General features: G+C 40.3%; 1 protein-coding gene across 1 annotated transcript in view; it reads right to left on the bottom strand.

The window, feature by feature from the left end:
- The window catches only part of LOC103798401 (nesprin-2-like), a gene marked incomplete at both ends in the record, with an annotated part of 53,827 nt that extends 32,191 nt beyond the window's left edge, over positions 1-21,636 (bottom strand). Inside the window, 24 exons of the mRNA XM_009070658.1 lie at positions 322-445; positions 997-1,115; positions 1,697-1,772; positions 2,021-2,232; positions 2,908-3,063; positions 3,220-3,345; positions 4,271-4,444; positions 4,717-4,875; positions 6,618-6,791; positions 8,109-8,273; positions 8,440-8,627; positions 8,788-8,884; positions 10,544-10,700; positions 11,903-12,015; positions 13,858-14,022; positions 14,889-15,026; positions 15,735-15,836; positions 16,598-16,698; positions 17,174-17,370; positions 19,013-19,194; positions 20,086-20,178; positions 20,270-20,347; positions 20,617-20,712; positions 21,575-21,636. Coding sequence (XP_009068906.1) covers positions 322-445; positions 997-1,115; positions 1,697-1,772; positions 2,021-2,232; positions 2,908-3,063; positions 3,220-3,345; positions 4,271-4,444; positions 4,717-4,875; positions 6,618-6,791; positions 8,109-8,273; positions 8,440-8,627; positions 8,788-8,884; positions 10,544-10,700; positions 11,903-12,015; positions 13,858-14,022; positions 14,889-15,026; positions 15,735-15,836; positions 16,598-16,698; positions 17,174-17,370; positions 19,013-19,194; positions 20,086-20,178; positions 20,270-20,347; positions 20,617-20,712; positions 21,575-21,636 — 3,254 coding nt within the window. The remainder of the gene's footprint in view (positions 1-321; positions 446-996; positions 1,116-1,696; positions 1,773-2,020; positions 2,233-2,907; positions 3,064-3,219; positions 3,346-4,270; positions 4,445-4,716; positions 4,876-6,617; positions 6,792-8,108; positions 8,274-8,439; positions 8,628-8,787; positions 8,885-10,543; positions 10,701-11,902; positions 12,016-13,857; positions 14,023-14,888; positions 15,027-15,734; positions 15,837-16,597; positions 16,699-17,173; positions 17,371-19,012; positions 19,195-20,085; positions 20,179-20,269; positions 20,348-20,616; positions 20,713-21,574) is intronic.
- Positions 21,637-22,615: the final 979 nt, after the last annotated feature.

Raw genomic sequence — 22,615 nt, 5'->3', positions numbered from 1 at the left:
TGCTGACAAAAAAAAGGAAAAAAGCTGCTTTCTGTGGGATTTTCCCATTAGACCTATTTCAGTCTGCAGATAACAAACTGAGAGTCATCAATTTCTTCTTTCAACAGCACCTGCAAAACTCCACTGCTAAGCAGAAATGCAGCTCTGCTTAATCCCAAACCCTTGATTTCCTTTCTGCTTCTAATAAACCTGATTGTAATGATGCTCCCTTTCCTTTGGCAATACATGTAACACAGAGAGGTGAGAAAATACATTATTTATTTTCTACATGGGAAAATAACAATTTAGGTGCAAGCATGTTTCTAAAAGACAAATACTTACCTGTAGTTCAAGCAGCTTATTCTGAAGGCATGAAGTGCCCTTTATTTCATCGTTAAAGCCAGATGCTACTTTATCTCTGCTGAGTTGTAAAAGTTCCTCCAGGTTCCTTGTGTGTGTGTTATAGCTAAATAAAGATGCAAACACTTTCAGAGAGAATATTACTTCTAATTTAATGCAACATGGCAGGGTATGGGACTGGCTGACCCATAGATTACCATATAGAATAAGCTCAACCTATTACAAATGCACATTTTTACCTAAGTCCCAAATGAATGGGCATAAATGAGCAACATACTAAATAACTGAGAATTTGCCCACCTGGCTCATTTCCAAGTATGAATGCCTACCTGCATTCTCCAAATTCAGTTTTATGCATGTAAAAATGCCAGTTCTCTAGAAATTGTCAATTTTTTTTTATTTTTTTGCAATATATGAAGATACAGACTTTTCTGGTCCAAGAAAAGAGCAGAAGTAAAACTCTAATAGCTGTAAGTGTTCTTGCTATAAAATCCTTCCTTATCAATTACAGAGCAATATTAAGTAAACTATAGTAGAACAAGAACTGAGTTCTGGATAGCAAAAGTGCACCCTATGGCTGATACATTAAATTACTTTGTGAATGTCTAGCATAGCATCATCTCTTCACACACATGCATTTTATCCTTTAAAAAGTACCTCTCTAGTAAAGCTGGCATGGCCAAATCACCACCTTCCTCAAGTTTCTCTGCACAGCTTTCTCCATTATGATGTTTCACATCTGGTTCCAAAACTATACCTGCAGCAGGTCTTGAAGTCTGAGTAAAAATAAAAAGGGTAACAGTGACCTCCAGATAATGCTGAGTAATACACAGGGAAACCTAATAGACTCCTAAAGGAAGCAATTGCTTGATGTGTCCCTAGAGATACCATTCATGAATACAGGACGTGTTTAAATTCAGTCATGAACCTGAAGTATAAATCTTGGAATACCTGTAGTCAGCTCATTCATTCCTTCCACACACAGACAAATGCCTCCAACTCTTAACTTACTTTCCTCTCTCTGTTCTCTGAAGCTTTCCAATTACTGGGACACTGTGGGGGACCTGCACTTGAGCACAGCTTCCCATATAACTCTTCACCTGAAAACCACTTCTTACCAAAATCTGACGCAAGGTTGGAGACTCACATTTCCTTGGGATGCCTAGTGCTGTTCCTTGCATGATATTTTTTAATATTTACTCAGCCTACACTCCCAAGCACAATGGGTTTTTGATTTCTGACCAGAGGCCTGAGGTCTAGCCACAAAAATAGTAACAGAAAAAGTAACTTTTTCTTTTTGGCAACGATCTCCCCTTGCCAGAGCAGAGTTTTCTAACAGAAATTCTGGATTTCTTACCTCCTGTACTGAAAGGATATCAATTTGTTGAGAAGAACCAGGCTCTTCTCCATTCTCGGAAGCAATGATGGAGCTCCTATGGTTTAAAGGAAATTTCAGCTTAAGAACAAAATTTGAAACACAAAAGAAGAAATCCCAGCTAAAGACTAAAAACAGTGCAGCTGTGGTGAAAGGTAATCAAACATTGCACTTGCTAGTTTTCAAAACTTAGTACTAAATGTTTAAATGTACAGTTGCCCACATAGCGAATACAGTAATATGCTTGGTAGCACATTCCCAGTCTCACAAAAGCTATCTCTATAAATTCTTTCTGAAGCCACCCACCCTGTCCGAGGCGGAGGCTCTTTCCCAGCACGAGCCAGCAGTGCCGTGTGAATCTCTGCCACACTTTGCCGAACCTTTCCCAGCCTCTGCTCGCAGTCGGCAGTCAGTGTCTGTATCCCTGGGACTGTTTCTCCTGAGAGTTTTTCCAATATTTTAAGATCTTCTAATGACTTTTTAAGTTCCCTCAGGCTGCCTTCATGTGAAAAAAAGGCCTAAACAAAGAAAAACAATATAATAAACTCCTGTTAAGTCATGAGGCTATACAGTTATTCTCAAACCTTTTTTTTCACTTCCATTATCTTCTCAGATGAGTGCACTGAAAGTGTAAACTGTCAAACCAAGAAAGAAACACTTATTTTCCCTTGATTCTTTCCCAAGTAGAATCAAGAAAGAAATTAGGATTTCTGGCAGCGTGCTCCCCAGCTGTATTCACAAGACTACACTGACTCTTGCTTGATCTTGAAATTCACTATGTTATTACAATTTTAACTACTTTGGTCCCAAGCCTTCTTCACCCTCATGTCAGACAGACATGCCCCATAGCCTACAGAGAAAGTAGAATTTTAAAAAAATATTCCTCATTGATAACTAGACTTTCTAGGATGAAAGCAAGACATACCAAAAATCCAAACAAAAGCAAAAACCAAACAAAAAGGTACCATCTACTTAACAAGGAGTTAATTCTGCAAGTCTGCATGAATATCTGCAGTCAAAAAAGGTAAAGAAATAATTTGGGTGGCCTCTTTGTTCTAGATTTACATAACACAGAGCACAAGGCCCCTGTTCCACAAGCACAGGCTGCAATAATGTACATAAAAAATAGGAAGAAGGACAGCAAAGGTTCCAAAAAGAGAGGGAAGTGAGCAGAAAAGGAGCATGTCAGGTACCTCATGTTCCTTGATAAGCCCTTTGCTTTTATCCATACTGAGGAGTTTCTTCTCCTTGCCTAATTGCTTATTGATTTTTTTTAAAGTTGCATTAAATTTCTTCTTTTCCCTTTCTACTATGAGCTGGACATAGGATATCATTTCTTGATGAACAGCCTGCAAAATTCAAAACACATCGTTCCCATGAGCTGGTGAGACAGCAGTACACAGCAAATAAAACTGTCAGAACAAACTGTGACAAAAACATTGTTTTCCAAAGATGTCAGGCCTAATGAGAACAGACAAGGGATTCTCCTTCCTGTGTTATCTCACCTCCCATCTCCTACGAACATCATCTTCCACCACCAGCTCTTCATGACCAGATGAAGTATTTTTCAGTTGTTCAGCTGCTTTCAAAAATTTGTCAAGAACTTTATTGTCCAGAGCATTAAAAGCTTCCTGCAAGAAAAGCATCATAATGAAAAATAAACAGAACTGAATGTAACTTATTTACCTAATAAAATTACATCAGTAGCATACAAAATCTGTGCATAAAGCAGGTATGCACTGCATGTATGTGCTGTGGAGGTCCTTGCATGGGTGAGTACAAGGGCATTCTCTACCCCTGCATACCCGCAAAAGGTTGCAGACAATATCAGTGTATGCTCTATGGAGAAAGGCAGGTGTTGTTCTTGTACCTTCTCTTTTAGCGGCAGATTTTGTATAAAAGAAGAAAGATTAAGGTCCCTCAACTCTGCCTCATTTCTACAGAATATCTGTGGCCATGCTCTGTGCCAGTCAGCAAGCAGGTGAAAGAACTGCATCAGCATGATGGGATCCTACAAGGTGGCCCGGAGCGAGGCTCTGTGCCCCTCCTGGCATACGGCCACCCAGGCCTCACTCAGCCAGACGAGGCAACACAGATTTTGGGCATTTCCATTCTTGATACCCATTTGGAAGTCCAGATTTTGAGACTGGACACCTTCTTTACCAGTTAGCCTTTGGCAAAAAGGGAAGACTCAGTATTTATAATCACACCTTAAAAACCTGCATGAGAATTCAGGCATGTGCTTCTTGATGGGAATCTTAATTAGTAATCAGGAAAAAAAAAGAACATGTCAAGTTCTGATGGAATGATGGAGTAATTTAAGACAGGGCACTGAATAAAGTGCCACACAGATGTATGTTTCTTCATTTAAATTGTCTGCCAAGTTAATATATGCTGACAGTGCTAAACCAGAAAGCTGAGAAAAGCATTAAGAGCTACCAAACAAAAAAAAAAAAAAAAAATCCAGTATTTTTCTCACTGTGGTACCTTAGACTTTTAGAGACTAGACAGCACTAAGAAATACTCAAATTCTGCTAGTTCAGAAAACAAACCCACCTCATACTTTGAAATACATTCTTCAGGACTTAATTTTTGACTGACAAGTTGCACAGCCTTTGAAATGGAGGCCTCGAGTTCTTTCTGGGATTCTTCAAAATTGAGCAAAGCCTCCTTCTCTGAAGGTCTCTTCTCAGATTTGGACAAGATGTTGTTCATGTCACTCATCACAGCCTTGGAAGAAAGAGACTTTTCAAAACATGCCTGAGTGTCAGTAATTACATAAAGCTATTGCTTCATAACATCACTCAAATTTTTCAAGTTGAGATACCAATCTTTGAAATGTTCTAGATTTTGCCCTGGCAAAAACCTGGGAGACTGATTGCCATCATATAAAACCTCTTCTATTTTACACGACTGACAAGGAGCCTTCCTTATCACACCATACAAAAATCAGAGATATCCACGTGTGCATAAAGTGCAGCAACGATCAAAAAAAGGAGTACCTCTATTTTGTCTCTGGCTTCTTTAACTCGTGTCTGCAGCCCAGAGGTGTGGGAATGCTGTTGAAACACCTGACTTGAAACACTTGGCATCAGGGACTGCAATATCTCTTCTGCTGCCACAACTTGTTCTTGGCATGAGGTTCCTCTTGCAGCCAAGGTCTGGTTGAACAAAAAGGATTAGAAACCTCTACAGTGTTTATGTCTTTTTGTTTAAATGAACTGAATGAAAAAGCCAGCCTTGATCACGGATGGTCAATATTTGGTCAAGGAAAAATCTTATATTCCAATTACGGGCAGTGTATTCCCCTGCAAAAATCTCTGTGCAGAGAGAAAGAAATCTGCTGCCATCCACAGGGGATTCTGTTTGCTGAAACCATTTCTTCCCATCAGTACAATAATTCCCATGTCTTCACCTCAGAGTCAATTAGAAGTATTTTTTAAACGTGCAATCCCATCCAAACAGTTTTCCAAATGAATGTACAAACCACACATTTGGATATGCATTGTTTGACCATGAAGTCATCCAAAAGAAAGCACATACCAAGGCTTAGATTTTCTTGCTGCATTCAGCACTGAAAGGCAGGAAGCAGCTGAGTATTTTGCATGCCAAAGTAGAGTGCCACGACTTATCAAGAAATATTGTTATTAGAGCTGCTTTGATCTATGAATATTCAACACATTTTCCAGTTTGAAGTTGGCAATTAGCATTCTTCTACTGGCAATCAGTGCTTTATTCTGAATCTCGACCTATTGTACTGCAGTTAACAAGTGACCAGATCTTTCCTGCTCAGAGTCATGGAGATACAATACCAGCCAGATTTTGGGAGGCTGTATTTCAGGGTGTCGTCTGTAACTTCATGGTTTTTAACAAACCAGTGTCACACTGCAAAATGGGGCTTATTTTATAAATATATCTCCGTAATTACAAAAAGATTAACAGATTCTTTTCATGATCCCAAATCTGACAAACACAATGCAAGAAGGCACAAACCAAAAGTAAACTCTTCATTTGTGCTCTTTCTGGATATTTAGAGCAACTGCCTATAAACTGGGATTCCCAAATTACCCTATGTGCTGATGAAAATCACAGAATCACAGAATAATCCCAAGATGGAAGGGACCCTTGGGGATCACCCAGTCCAACTCCTGCCCTGCACAGACATCCTTAACAATCCCACTCCGTGCCTGAGAGCATTGGCCAAACACCTCTGGAGCTCTGTCAGCCTTGGGGCTGTGCCCACTGCCCTGGGGAGCTGTTCAGAGCCCAAACACCTCTGGGGGAAGAACCAATTGCTAATATTAGCCTAAACCTACAATGACACAACTTCAGCCCATTCCCTGGGTCCTGTCCCTGGTCCCAGAGAGAAGAGGTCAGTGCGGCCCCTCCCCTGCCCCTTGTGAGGAAGTTGTATACAGTGATGAGGTCTCCCCTCAGTCTCCTTGATACTCTGAGTACCTCAATTTTTATGAGTAAGCCTTGAATACAGCTAACTTGTCCCAGACCTCTTCCCTGCACTGGAGGGTAGATAATAAAAGCACTATATGACACCAGGGGAAATTCCCAATTTAGCAACTTGCAAAGTTCTAATCTGCTGCAAGTGCTGTGCTGGACAAGAGTAATTCATATCACTCAAGAGCAAGCTGATGATCAGTGACACTAACAGCACTTCACTGGCACCTGCTTGTCATCTGAACACACTGATGTTGGAAGATTCATTCACAGCTCATCTGGGAGCAACCCTGAGAAATAACATCAAAACACTAGCACTGTCTTGACCAGTGTTACAGCACAACATGACATTAATTTCTGCCGCACCGATGCTGGCTCATTTTACCCCAGCCACAGATCCATGTGGTAAGACCAGAATCTTTGGAACAGGTATTTTAAGCCGTATTTTCACCTGCAGATGTTCCTCCGTCTCAGGCCCCACAGGCCCCTCACAACTGATCTTGCTAAGCAGATGTCCAGTCTCTGCTGCCCAGCTATTCACCTCTTTAAGGAGCTCTTCTATTTTCTCCAGGCTCCCTTGAAGCTCCCTGGTCTTTTCAGTGGCATTCGTGTTCTCTTCTCCGAGCTATAAAGAAAGATCAGGGTAAGATGCTAATTTCTCTCACCTATTCATGGGTTTCTCCACTACCCTGCTGCAATACACAGTCACCACTTAGATTACTTTCCAGCTTTAGCATCCAATAGAGATTGAAGGAGAAATAAAGGACAAACATACTGGTAAATAAACCATGTGAGGCTCAGTTCTTCTACCCTGAGGGCAGCTGGGACAGCATCACCTGTGCCCGTATGGCCTGCTCTCTCCCCTATAAGCAGCCACAGCCACAATACTATGGAGAATAACTCCTAGGCTGCAGCATCTCTCAGGCCATGCCAGGGAATTGCCTAAGAGAACAAGAGCTGGTGTTGGTCAAATCAAGATCAGGAAGCGTGGTAACAGTTTAATGGCACTGACAGTCACAGGCCAGAGCTCAAGCATTTGGCCTTGCCTTTTGGTCCACAAAACCAAATATATGATAGCCATAACATCCAGAGCAATGCCAGGAATAATAACTCCTTAAGTCCTTGTAAGGTTCAAGAGGCCTCTTTTTTTCTAATTTCTGAATGCATTTTCTAAAAGAATTTCTTATTAAGGGTTTTCCTAGGAAACCAGATTTCCCTCATCCTTGGGAATATGCTTCCTTTGATTTTATTCCATTCTAAGCTCACCTCCTACAAAAACATTGTAATCTTTTGCCACTGTTTACTGTCACAGCAGTACCTTTAATAAATGTTAATGGAAGGCTCAACTTAGAAAATTAAGAGCTCTAATATTCCCAGGCAGAATGAAAATGTCATTCTTGTGAAAGCATTCCAGGAAATGTAACATATGTAACATTAGGCAGGTTTTATAGGAATTTACAGCAGCCCAAGAACCTGTCAAGTGAGCTGGCGAAAAGTTGCACAACCTTGGAAATACCTGTGCAGCAATAATTGCTTTCTACTTGTGGAAGCAGAGATCGTAAAATTTAGCAAAGGCTCACAAGGTTTTAGGGTGAGATGCGGCTCAGAGAGAGAGGCTGAGGATCAGCCCCTTACGGTCAGTAATCCCAGCCAGGTAACTGGATCAAGAGCTTTATTCTGCAGTAAGATTTCCTTTTACAAGTGGTTTTAAAATTTCAATTTGAAAACCGAACATTTTCCAACATGTTATAATGAGCATTTAACAGAATCACAAAGACTTAAGAATGGGATGCCTCTGTATATTCTCTGCTCCTCCTGTTTTAAAACCGGAATATTGAGTCGACTGAAAGACCGATAAATCTCTGATTAGCAAGCTGACCAGTCTAGAAAATATGACTTTGAAGGCTGCATGGCAAGCAGTCATATGGAACTAGTAACTTACAAAGTGTGTCCTCTTGATGAACTTAGCCCATCTCCTGTTGAGCTTCTTCAGCTCTTTGATAATATTTGATCCAACTTGCTCTTTGCTGACTTCAATGAGATAGTTTCCAGCTTCATTTAAGGCACCATGAACTAGGTTCCACTTTGCCAGGATCTCAGCAGGGATCTAGACAGAGGTATTGAAATCATTTAAAGCAGAACCCTGTCAAAAGTTTATTTTCAAAATGAGGAACAGAAAAGCAACAACAACTATAGTCACACGTAACGCTTTCCTTCTAGGAGGCTTCCAAGTACCTCTGTCTGTCGTTACAGAGGGAAATCCAACCACTTACCTCTTCTGGCTGCTCATTTCTGCTTTCTTCCAGCCAAGTCTTTAGTAAGTGGATGTTTTCTGTATAATTACTCCAGGAAGACAAGACTTTCTGCAGGGTGGTATTTACACTGGAAATATAGTCTCTGCACATGGAAATCTTTGACTCCACTGTCTTAAAAAGTCTGCCAATTTCTCGAGAATCTCCAGCTAGGACAGCAAATAGGGATTACTGTTATACACTTGGAAACAGAGAGGTTAATGACATAGAAGCAGTATTTTATACAAAACATAAGAGGAAATTAAAACTTGTGACAGCACATTAGTCCAAAATAGAAATCTTCATATTGGTTTACATGCATGAACTTACCCAAGTCAGGACTGCCTATGTTTTTGTTTTTCAAATCTTCACAGATACGAGTTGCAGTTTCTAGTTGTGTCTCAAGTTTCTTTTCTTCAATGAAATTCTGCCCAAAGTGAAAAGTAATTGACATGTGTAACACTGAACCACATAAAACTGCATGAGAAATACAGCTTGGGACACTATTTTTAAAATATACGTGCTTACAACCTGCAGGTTAAACACAAACTGAGCAAAGCTCATCCACCTAGTCACCTGCACCCTTTAGCCTGAAACAGACCTGTTCTTTTTTGTGCTTGTGCAGAGAGCAACTTAAATGGGACTATTATTTCCTGAATGCCATTTCCTGGGCCATAGCCCTGCATGAGTCACTACTGCTTTATTTCAAAAAGTTACAGCCCTAGGACAATATTGAGAAACAGCAACTACAACAAGTCAGGCAGAATTTAGTCACGTTAAGTCAAAAAGTGATGAAAGGTGGCGTTCCCTGAATGCACAGAAATACCAACTTGCCTTGTTCCTGCCACAGATCAATAAGATCCAAACTGGGGATGGAAGGGGTGAGACAGGAAGAAAAGGGAATAGAGAAGAAGCAGACATGTGCTTTGCATTCTCACCCAGGGAACGAGGGTTAACCTCAGCCCCTCCCTCTAAGCTGTATCTCACCCTAGAGCTCCCCACTCCTACAAATGTCTGACCTAGCAGGTTACAAAACAACCTCTCCTGTGGCCATGACAAACCTGGGCCACCACATCACTGCTCAGACAGGACTTCACACCATGGGACCAGAAGGAGAGCCAGCAACAAGCCTTAAACTCCTTGGATATTCTATCAACTTGAGCAAGACCATGAACCATAACTGTAGAAACAACATGATAATGAATATTTATGAAACCAACTGAATCAACAAACTCAGCAGAAATTAAATCTGTACTCCCATCTAACCACAGGGTAAGGTTGATACTGCTCAGAAAAACTGCTGTTTTATACCTCTTGTTGCCTCCTCCCTCAGTTCTCATGCTGGTTAGATTCCCAGTGATTTAACTAGCAATTTGCCAGTCTGAAAAGCTTCTGAGAAACTTTAGAAACTTCACTAACATGGTATTCACAAAGAATCCCATGAACTGGAGATGGGGCAAAACTGATGGCATCAGCATTTTCATCTCTGCTTTTATTCTTGATGCAATATTCTCTATCAGTATTTGTGTCTGGGTAATCCATCCCCTCCTAGAAGCCTACCTGTGGCATCATTTTAGTAACCTGAGTCCAGAAGCTGAGCTAAGGACAAAATGTAATAAAACAAGACAATTTATATTCACCACAAAGCACAAGGAGGTAAAGAAGCTGGGAAAAGGAAGAGGCAACAGCAAAAGGCAGTGCTAGGCAGCACCGTGAACAACGGCTGTTTCTGAAGATCTCCTGAACAGAGAGGTTTCTGTGGATTTGAGCTAGTGAAGCACTGCTATTGCTGGCTCTATAAACAGTCCAGAGAGAAAGAAATCTTCACAATAAAAAATTAAACAGGGCAGAGAGAAATTACAGAGTCATGGCTTGTGTTACTTCTCCAAACTGAAGAAAGAAGGTGTGAAGGAAGCTTCCCTGGAACTCTGCCTGCCCTTTTTTGCACAGATCCCACATCTCACCAGTCTACCATGCTTCTACCAACTATCATAGCATCTTCAGATGAGGAGACACAAGCCTGAATCAAAGAGAGCTGGGAAAGAAGAATTACTGTCAGTGTGCAGTACATATATCTTAAACTTACATTCCAATTTTCCAGCAGCGATTCCACAGACTCTTTTGTCCCATATTTCATGTCCCAGATATTTAGCTTTAACATCACCTCATTGGCAATAGCTGAGCACAGTCCATAGTGGTATTCAAGAAAGGTGCTGGAGTTTGTGAAACAAATATTGCTGAATCTGCAAAGAGGGAAATGTTCCAGAAGTTTATTCAAAATCATTGGATATACAATGTATAAGATTTGGATCCTAAAAATTCAGAATCACATATATGTAAAAATTACTTTGTTATGACAAGAATAAAATTTTAAGATAACAACTGTTCATTTTTTTAAGCAGCAGCAATTTTGAGTCAATATTGTCTCCTCAATGTATGGAAAAACTGAAATGCCCAGAAAAGGGGGGTCTGCCAGCTGTATGTCAAAGCATCTCAGGTTATGGATCCAGATTCACTGGTCATTTTTGAAAATATTCTCCAGCAGATATTTTGGGGTTGCACAAGCTGTAGTGATTTTAAAAGGTGCAAATTAAAATTTAGCGAATCCCCCCAACCGGGGAAATTTTTACATTCAAAATATGCAAGTTTCCTATTCCTAGTGGGTGTTTCCTATCTATACTAGCAAAGGGCATCTGAAAAGGTCCTGTTAATGAGCTCCACTCTGTACACATAACCAAACATTCACTGGACCAATGAGAGATCTCTGCCTGCTCCACTTGACAGTCAGTCTGGGCTTGGGTGGAAAATGCTCTTTTTCTGCAAGGGATGGATAAATTCTGTGCTTTGTTCAGAACAGCAGAGCTAGACAATAGCAGAGCTAGATGTCCTAGGTTACAATGTAGGGTGTAACCAATGGTATGTATTCTATTATGGTCTCCACAAGCTGTTGGGGCAGGTGGGGGCAGTGATCCTTATCTCCTTCTCATCCCTGATGGCTCCCTCAGGGGCTGTCTCTGTTTAATGGGCTGTCAGGGACCCAGGCATGACCCATAGAATTACATCCTCCCATTGTGAGATGCTTCATCCCATGGGGGGAGCCAAGCATTCCCACATGGGGGTGGGTAGCCAAGCATTCCCACAGGGATATAAACTGGGGTTTGGACCAGCACAGGGCCTTTTGCCTGCTGGATTCCCAGAGGACGAGAGTTGCCACTGGCCCTTCAGGTGAAGGCCAGATCTACAGGATCATTGCTCCAACAGACCCATCACTTCAGGAGGACTGCTTTCTGACTCGCTCAGTGGTTTCTTTTTGTACTGTTGCATTTATTGTTTTGTTTTTCCTATTAAACTGTATTTCTGACTTGGAGTCACTCACTGGTTTGCTTTCAAACCAGCAAACTAGAATACAACACAGTCAAAGTAGAGGGAATTTGAACATCACAACCTTCTTTTCATTTCCTCTAATTTTTCAGGAAAGACTAGTGGCATATTCTTCCCATCTTCATTCTTAAATGACTGAAGGGTGTCCAAGTGAGAATCAAAACAATCCATCAAGCCCTAGAGAGAAAAAGACATAGTAAGCCATTCATCTTAAGTCTAGGGGATTTCATCTGGGAATTTGCAAGTCACCTGCCACTAGGGTGAGAGCTATTAAGAGCTAGTCGGCACAAGACAATCTTCTGGTGTCTTTACTGATTAAAGTGCAAGGAAATTATTTACCTTGTCACCTTCTAGAGTGCATGTACCTGATTTCTCTTATCATTGTGCATCTAGTGAAATATAAGGAACCTGAACCTACACTACTAGTGCTATCAGTTCTTTTCTGCACTTTCACTATCATCTTTAGGACAAAAAAGTGTCACTGTGAAAGTCTGAGAGTATTAAGCTGTTCTTTGCTATGCGTTAGCAAAGCCTGACAGCAAAACCTGTTGAATAAACCTATTATGTCTCTTGTTTAATACTTCATTTGACTGCTCAATAAATCTGTCTAACACCATGCTGACTGCATATCAAATTAACCATCTGACAGTATGACATGACTGGAGAATATTTTACAGACTTGTGTCAGCACCAGATTTCCTATGCAGAAATAAAACTTAAAATGTATTGCACAGAATGTAAGCATGCTTGTAAGTGGCATATAAAGAAATATGCTAAAGGTTCATTTCTATGTAATGAAACTTGCTATAAAGCATGTTATTGAAAATTGCTAAATCCTGGGACAGCCCTCAACCATACTAATAATACACAGGTTTTAAACACTTGATTTTGTAACCTTAATACTATGCCAGTCATACAGTTATGAGCACTGGTGGGTAGCTCCCTAGATTTTAAGGGAAAGTAAAATTTCTATTATAAGGCACCACCTTAGCAATATGATCCTCACGCAAGACATACTAGAAGGACTGACTAGAGGAAAGAGGGAACAAATTTTCAGCAGAATGTCTTCTCATCAGGCAAAGTGGATTTGACAGTATTAAGTACCATGGGTTTCTTCTTCTCAAGGAATATAATGATTTTATCTACATGTTCAATGGGAAAAAATAAACCCTTTCACAAATGACATCTCTCTCTGTCACATTCTTAAAAACACTTTGACTACTTAATCTGTACAACAAAAATCTTAGATCAATTGGCTAAAGGCTGGCAAAACTGTTACCAGTTAAAAAGCCATCTGTCATATCAGGAACTGACTACCAACGGCACAAAATAGTGGTGTTACCAAGATGCTTGCAAGAACCCCCACTGTCCATTCCTTCAAATTCTCTTTAAGGACATGTCACAAAACCAGCAAACTTGTTCATAAAAAACCCTAGTATGCCATTAATATTGATCAACCAGGCATCAACACATCTACTCTTTCAGGGTTTTCAGACACAAAAGGATGCTTAAACTATTATCAGTGCAAAATTTCAAGATCAGAATAAATAACTTGCATGGTACTGAGGTATCAAAATATCTGCCATTGCCTTGAATGGAAATACATCGTGATTCAACAAATATTTAACTTGAAACACACAAACTTCTTGAACTCACTGGAATGTAACCTTGAGCTCAAGTGCTTTCTGAATAGGTATGCATTAAGCAGAGATTTAAAGATAAGGATGCAATTACTCTGTGCCATTACTTAACAAACAAACAAGTTGGAGGAACCACATAAAAAAGCAAACCACAATTTATTCATTCAAGTAGTACTCAAATTTAATCTTACCCCAGTGAAGTCAGAAACCTTCCTTACAGACCCATGCAGTTATTTCATGAAACCCATTATACTTCAAAGGTATGTTCAGAAGAGCTTTTCATGTTCAGAAGATAAACATAGGCACACCACTTCCCAAATCGTCAAAGAGCAATTGCTAGGTCAAACTGAAGCAGAGTGTTCCTTTGTGATCAGCATACCTTAAATGTTACAATTATTTCTCTGAAGACAAACATTGCTTTAAACGGCTCTTGCAAATCAGGCAAATCTTCCGCCTGCAGATGTTCCACCTCCTGAAGCCAAGCCTCAATGCTATTCAGAGGGGAGGGCAACATCTGGTCCAGCTTTGTCTTCCATGTGTTGATCTTTAAACGGGAAACAAGTGATTAAATTTCTCACTATTATTTTCTTTTCCATCCCCAAGATATGGACATATGCTGCATGCTCTAGACATCCCAGAAACTCACTCCCCCACACCTGTCACCCTCGAGAAGAGGAGCATCCAATGAAGTCAGTTGCAAATCAGCTATGTTTATCTGAAACTCAGGTTTGCTCCCAGCCTGTAATCTCTAACACCACAGAGAATTTCGTGCCTCTAGCCTTGGCTGTGACTATCTCAAGGCCCAGCAACAGGGAAATTTATAGACAATTTGTTGCAAAATAGAGGGGGAACAGAGATGCCCTGAACAGCTTTCCATCACAGGGCTGACAGGGGAGTATCTGTTCCCAAAAGAGCAATTAACAGCATGGCCCGATACACCCCCATTTGTGGCAGAGGGAGCTGACACAGACAACCACACTGCAAAGCACTGACCAGCCAGGTCTCATCATGTCAGTATCCGTGCCACGGGAAGGAGTATATGAACACACTTTTCCCAGCCGCATTACTATCTGAGCCATAATTATGTCCCAAAATAACCTTTTAAGCATAAACAGGCCAAAATCTTTGACTGGCAGTGTGGTCAAAGATAACCAGATGCAGGGCATTTTCCACAGACACTGCACTGTCCCAAGGCTCAGGAGGCAGAAGGGTAACACACAGTCACCTTCTGCCTCCTCTTGGGCACTGAACACCGCTCAAGTCTGGACTTCAGGTCCAGGGTCAATACCTCTTCTACTGTTCCAAATAAAGTATCACCTCCCCACTTTTCCTTTTGTGAGTTCCTGGGGTAGACTAAGGGTTCTTCATCAAACATGCACATGCTGGAGGTGACAGAGAAATGCTTCTGACCTGAGAGATGACTTTATCCCACTCTTCTCTCATCTGCTGCTGTCCTTTGCTCAGCTCAGCTTTGCTTCTTTTTGATGATAACACGGGCAGAAAGGGTTTTTTCTCTTGGTTAAATGTTTCCATAAATGACATCATTGCCTAAGGATAAAACAGAAGAGCAATTCACAGAAGACTTCAGTTGGAAGCTCATGGAACCAAGTACTGCCTTTGAACACATTGACTTCCGTTAACTTCAAAGGGTGTGATGCATGCAAAGGCAAGAGAGCAAGAGGCATACTTGTCCCCAGGCAGTATTTGGATCTGAAGTTGTCATTCCCTAAGTCTGTATTTAATCTAATGTCAGCACAGTCAGAACATGGTTCTCCCCTCCCAGCAAGAGAAAGGGAAAATTCCTCCCCTCACTGTTCCCCTTGGGCCATTTTATTACAAACTCTGGCTACAATATAAACCAAATAAAATTTTAAGTCTGCACAACCTATTGCCAACATTTCAACCACTCCTCTACCAAATTAGTTGGGTAAAACCTACTGTTGCAATTATCACAGAAATAACCCTGTAAAGGGCTTATGTGCTTGAAACCTGTCCAAGTCTTCAACTACGTCAATTAAGACACTACTTTACTCTCTCCAAAAAAACTTTGTTCTGCTCAGAAAGCAAGTAGCATATAACTTTTTCCTGACAGAAATAATTTTATCCTACCTTTCCTTCATATGAGGGAATTTACCAAATTCATTGTCTGATTTCCAATTCTTTTACTTAACACTTCAGTTTAGGCAATGAAGATGAAAAATATTCCCAGAAACAGCTTCTTTTCACAGAAGCAGTTAAATATGAAATGCAACTTACTTTGTACTTCTGGTAACATGTTTCATTCTCTGTGTCAATCAGCAGCTTTGCTAACTTCTTCTCCTGTGCAGTCAACCAGCTCATGGCCTCTCTTACTTTTTCCTGGTAATTAGAGCAGAAAATTTCATCTTCCCATGTTGCAAGCCTTGTTTTTAATTTACATTATGCCATAAAACAACATTCATTGAGCATGCGATAAAGTCCATTCAAAGCTATTGAAAAGCAACCAATAATTCCTGGGGACCCTGATGAATTTTGGGTCAGGCACTATCACACACCAAGGCCAAAGTTTTAACCCTGGCACCAGGATAGGTGAAGGCATAAAAAGAAGAGCCTGACTGCAGTCCTACTGAAAGAAGATTATAAACATAGAGATATGTGAAATAACCAACTACTAGCTAAACTCTCATAGGAGAAGAGAGAGAAAAGAAAATTTGGTTTTCCAGTGAGTGTGATCTGTGAGTGACAACTTCCATCCATTTCACATGTCAGCTACTAAATTTAAAGTTGGCTGTTCTGTGCGTGTGCAAATCTGTCTGCCTCCACCCCAATATTTACATAGGCTTCAGAGCACACATGAAGACAACCAGGCTTGAAAGTGTCCTCTGTAACACTGAAATGAAAAACAAGGTATCCTGCACAGCAATTCTACCTGTATGATCAGAAATCTACAATATGGAGTTTTTTCTACCAGACAGGAGCATCAGAAGGTTAAAGCCAGTTCGGTCCTGTCACCAGTAGAGTCACAGAATCTCCTACGTAAGTACTACTGACTCAGATTATACACTGGGCAGAGAGAGCACTGACAGTCTTGGCATCCACGTCCATTTTAAAACGCCCCAGTGACAAACCACGTGACATACCTGCATGTCTTCTTCGGACTCGGGCAAATTCTTGGAATATTGCAAAAACTGAGCCACATAAGTCATAATTGATTTTTCATCTGGATTCATTATGTCAACATCTACAAGAGCCAATACACCATTTACATAATTATGCAGACTTCTAGGCCTGATCACATAATTACATGCTATACTGCAGTTATTAAAGCACATCACCATAAACATGTTTATTTTGCAACAGCTCACTTAACATACCATTGACAGAAATTAATATGCAATGCACATTTTTTCCTTGGGAATATTTTAATACAACATGATTAACTAATGAAAAGGTTTTTCCCATGAACAGGAAAGTTTCATATCCTTTCTTCTGCATACTGTTCCTGCAATTGTTGACAATTCAAAAATTCTACAATTCCTAAGTACAGCTGATGTTATAAAATAAAGAACCTCAGGTTTGAGCATTACAGTAAAGACCAACGTTCCGTTTCAAACTTAAGCACAGTCGTACTTTTTCCTGTGTTTCAGTTCAACACGTACAGGATTATATTAATCTCACTCCTGATAACAAAGATTAACAATAAGATGATGATTTACCTTCAGGCTCAAGAAGTCGTGGGATATTCATCTCCACTTCTGCAATTCTGAAAGCCTCTTTCAGGTTTTCTTTATTGCTTCTAGCTTTTGCCTTCTCCAAATCAACCAGACCTGGTCGTAAGGTTTGGATGATGGCTAAAAAAGCCAGTCCACTTCGCCAGCTTGACTTGAAGTCAGTCACATTGATAGGGCCATGTCTACTCCAAAAATGATTAGAAACAAAGTGTTATAGCCTGCTTCCTCAGATGTCCTCAGTACAAATGTAGAAATAGAATACAAATTCAGTAAAATGGAGCATGAACCAGATCCAAAACTACTTCTGTCTGCAGAAGTTGGAGCAGACAACAATACAGCCAGTTACTACCAATTGCTACAACTGCAGATTTCTATACTATTTGCAAAATGACTCTATTTCTTTTTGTCTTATGTTGCATTCTGAAGATAAAGCCTTGCTGATCCAATATCCTTTCCGAACATCACCTTTGTGCTCAATATCTATGCATTCTATGGGATGGAAAATCAACAAGCAAAACACTGCAGAACATGTAGGTATTTGTCTGTAAGGACACTGAGAAGTGTCATTTTAGAAAATCCAGATCTTAAAAGTGATGTATTACTGGAGGAAAAAATATCTATTTTTCTGTTATTTAGCTCAGTGTCTTCAAATCATCTTCTATTAAGTGGTGCCTGGGCAATGCTCTGAGGGGTCCAGCACTGCAAGCCACAGCAAATTCTGGGAGAGCTGTCCAAAACCAGCCAGTATATTATGAGTACATTACAGCACGGAAAAGATGTGGGGTTTTGGGTGATCAAATTTAGCTACAAAACAACGGGCAAGGACTTAAAAGATTTATTCCTTTACCAAAAACTACAGGATTCACTGATAACAAAATCATTCAACATAATGACAGTTCAGAAAGGATGCTACAAACCAGACAGCAACACTGCTCAAAAACAGGCAGAAGAAAGGGGAAGATTAAAAGGACGAGCTGGCTTTTACATGCCAATTAATCTTGTTCTGATAAAACACAGCTAAAAGGCAAACTTCAGTGCCATTCCCCCAGCAGAAAGTGTCTGATGTGCTGATGAAGGCCTTTATCTCTGACTAATAGCATGGAATATTAGTAGGATATTATTAGACCATAAAGCAACCAAAGAGCTGCAGAGAAACGGCTGACATATGTAAAACATATTTGAAACATCCTGGACTGAAGCAGCAGCCCCTGAAGAAAATGCTAGGGCAGAAAATCTGCTCCTTGCAAGAAATATTTGAGTCTGCTCTAGATCATGTGCTGTGAATACTCCCACTGACAGCAACAATGATATCTGTACATCAAGCATAAGGAAATATCCTGTTAGAACTGGGGAGTAGGACCTCCAGGATTAGGATTCTTCTTGGGGATCATGCAGTGTTTTGACATAAAAATACGAGAAGTGGGAATTGTAGAAATCCTACATTCTCCATTAAGAAAAAAAGCATAGTTGTTGAAACTTTGTGGAAACAGTGCCAATCACAAGGATTAAAACAAGCGGGTTATGTAAACATTCCACTAGACTTATTATACAGAAGCCCCTAAAAAAGAAAAGTCAACTCAAACTACATTGTGTTATCTTATTAGTAAGATGAGCTTCACTTTATTGTATTTAAAGGGCTCATGTCAAAACATTTAGGGCCTGATTGATGCTAAAAGTACAGGTAGCCACATCTGAAATTTAAAGGATTTTCTCCTAAGCTGTCACTAAGTAATGTTAAAAACAGTTAAAAAATATCACCACAGTTAGAGGAAAGCAGCAATACAAAGTGTAACATACTATTTACCAGTCTTGGATTGAACTTACAGTGAACACTGTTCTTTTGCCCACAACAGAAGGGCCTTTGTAGCAGACATCTTCCACCGTTCCTTAATTTTAGCACTTTTTTTAGCTGATCTGCTTGCCTTTGGAGAGGAGTCAACAGTACTTGAACAATCAAGTGAAGGCTGATTGTAAGTACAAGCAAGTGTCCTGGCAAGTTCTTCAATCTATTAGAGATGATGGGAGACTTAATCAGGCTTCAGTGAAAAATTAGCAAGACATCAAGGGCAGAACACCACAAAGAACTAGAAAGGACTCAATCACAGCAGCAAGAGTAGATTTCCTGCCTCCAAAAATCAATCAGGCTTTTCAATCCATATAACATGAACTATTTCATGTTGAATTCCCAGCTTTAGGCAATTTCAGGCAGGATACATTCATCCGAAGACTTCCATGTTATACTGTGGGTACCAGTAATGTCATCAAAGGACTTTCTCACTCAATTTCTACTCCTTTTACCAGTGACAGCATCCCATAGCAGCTATGTTTTCTGCTGTCAACAGTGACATGTATTAGGCATGCTCAGACTTTTCCTTCTCATTTGGGTGCAGGAAAACCTACATGATAGACCTCAGGAGATCTACATTTGGTAGCTTGGTTTAGGCAAAAATATATTGCCTAGGCCATGTGCAGCGCAAGAATCTTCAGCACCAAAGTACCTCTAACCATAAAAATGGGCTACAATACTGTTAGAAAACTTTGCTCCTTAGTGCTCTCCTGAGCCCCAGTCACCAGTTCACCCCCAGTGTTGCTATGTAAATTCATTGCTGGGCTCTTGCTAGAAGCCACTTTGGTTCCAACACAGCCTATTTCTTGACTGGTTACTTCAAAAAAACCCCAAGACATTTCCTTCCTACCATCTGCCACTAGATACTGTTCATCACTGCCATCCTTGCATTGGTGAAGCAGCATTGGTGCATCTCCTCCTTGAGCTGACACTTCCCGACTCAGAAAATTATCTGCTTTGTACAAATTCATCTCACTTGGTAATCATATAAGCCAACATGTTTGTGCTTTTCCCCTCTCCTAACACTCTCTTACATCGCTGAAATACTTACATGAAAATGAAATATAATGGTCCAGATTAGGCCAAGCACAATGGAAGGTTTTCCTTCAACAATGTCAGCAACATGAATATTTATGAGCTTGAGCTAAGGAGAAAAAAAAAGGATCATTATTAACAAACAAAATGTTCCACCAGCTAAACTGGCTTTAGTTGTGAATTTTGAAGTTAATACTCACTGATTTGCCCTTTAAAAATGTCAAAGCATTTTCTATATTACTTCTACACTGGAAGGTATTAAATCCTTTTTCCCGTGGCTGCGAAGCAACAAGAACAGGTTACATACTCAACTGCAAAAATTAATTTTATTCTATATTTTGATAAGGGAAGTCCTGCAAAGATCCATAAATTACTTTGGATCAAGTTATTTCAGTGTGTTTCAGAGTCAGTGGCGTAAATACAAGTTACTTGCAACTAACTCTATAATGCCAGAGGGATCATTCATATGGTTACAATTAAGCATATCCAGAAATCTTTGCTGGACTTGATGAAGAATTGAGGTAATATTTTTATTACTCTGTCTTACCAGATGTTGACCTGAAAGCACTTCCAATAGATCCAGAAGCAAATGTCCTTGCTGTATGTCTGTATACAGGTCTGAGACAACAGATGGAGGTGTATGCTGCAGAATGAATTTCAATCTTTTGTCATTTTGAATTCAACAAATTCCAAAACATCACAGATCACCCTGTGGTTAAAAAATGTTTAGTATCCTTTATGTTTTCATTAAGCTGGAATAAAAATCCTGAACCTAATAAGCCACATCCTGCTTCTTTTAATCCATTATTATGTTTTCTTGCTCCCCCTTGCCCTGCCTCTGTGTTTTAATAAGGGTTATTTTAGGACTCAGTTTCAAGAACTTATATTTTTCAAGCAGGTATGTCGCAAAATTTTGAGAAAGGGAAAGCTAAGCAAAGCAGTCAGTTCATATTTTGAGATCTCAATCAATATACCCCAAGTACTAATTTGAGTATAGAGCTGCGTAACGGAATCACTTTTCACCCACTTGTGAAGAACACAACACAAACTTATCACAATCTCAGCAGCTTCTGCTCAAGGAGGGACCTAAAGAGGATTTTTTTTTTCACTTGAGCAAGTCAGCCCCAGAACATGTTGTTTAATGAAAGCTTAAAGAGCACCTACACTGCTATGTGGTTTGTCTTAATACTTGCCAGTCACTCAGGTCATCTCATGAAACTCATGTTCTTGGATTGCACATGTGCCACAATCCAGCAGTTTTACCACATGAACAAGGAAGAGTGCCATCTACTTACACACCATCTCTTACAAATGTCCTTGGACATTCACCAATGCGGTGCTGTTACACTTATTAAACAAATGCTTTCCAGGGGATACTTTTTCCATCCAGTGCCTAAAAAAACTTGCATTAATTTTGTTTATTACCCAAAAAAATTAATCTCCGCACAGCACACCTGAATTAAAAAGGCAAAAGGCATGTCTTTGCTAAAGAATCCCCTTCTCACCTTTGCCAAAATGGAATTGATCCAACTAGTGAAGGTTTTCTTCTGTGTAAACTCTCGCTGCACTAGGAAACAAAAAAAAAAGGAAAAAACAGTTAATGGAAAAAATTATCTGGTTTTATTTCTCTTTCTCAAAAAGATACACGGCACCCACCTCAAATCTAAGGTCTGTTCTTCCAGATACTAAGTTACTATTCATTATCTGTTTTTCTCAACTCTTATTTTAAAGCTGATATTTTCTTGCTTGCTGAGTTGATACAGCAAAGACCTCTACAACCATCAAGCATATAGGATGCAGCAAAGAGCATCTAATGAAGGTTTTCTCAGAAGCTCACCAAATACCAACAGTGGTGTAAACACACAATACTATAGAGAAAAACATCTATAACAACGCCATCCATTCCTAAATATTCCTGGAAAGACTCAGGGCCATCACCAGTACAATATACACCTGAAATTCAGGAAAAGCCATGCATGAAGTTGGGCGCTGGGACCGGGATGCAGGCTGGAGTTAGGTAACAAACACCTGGAGGTGCCACACAAGATGTCTTGGCTAACGGAAGGGCTGGGGGGGAGTTATTAGGGTGTCACGGGGGAACATACCCTCTAATGGCATCCTTTTCAGTGCTGGGCCCTCCCTGGGGTATGCAGATCATTAAGCCAGACAAAAAGGAGTGCACAGGGTCTTCAAATATGTGGGAGGAAGTCGGAAGTGTCTGAACTCCCTCTGCAGTAAACCCAGCGAAACGGGACTCAAAGCATGAGCCGGTGACAGAGACCCAGCTCTGCTCTCAGGTGCCTCGCAGTGGTACACAGCGAGCAGCTACCAGCAGTTGTGAAGGGAGACATGAAGTTCTTTAAAGCTCATGTTTCAAAAATCACAGTATTTAAACTGTTTCTCACACCAGAGGAGAGCTCAAGAGAGGGGAAAGCCTTTCCCCGTGGCCTGTGGGCAGCAGAGATTAAAAAAAAAAGGGTCCTGTTCCACCGAAAGGCTTCACTAAAATCCCAGGGATTACAGAGCAGGTCCGAGACTATTAACTG

The sequence above is a fragment of the Acanthisitta chloris genome, unplaced genomic scaffold (genome assembly GCF_000695815.1).
Source record: "Acanthisitta chloris isolate BGI_N310 unplaced genomic scaffold, ASM69581v1 scaffold27632, whole genome shotgun sequence".
Taxonomy (NCBI): Eukaryota; Metazoa; Chordata; class Aves; order Passeriformes; family Acanthisittidae; genus Acanthisitta; species Acanthisitta chloris.
The sequence above is the reverse complement of the archived record's forward strand: the minus strand, read 5'-3'. Positions and strand labels throughout refer to the sequence as shown.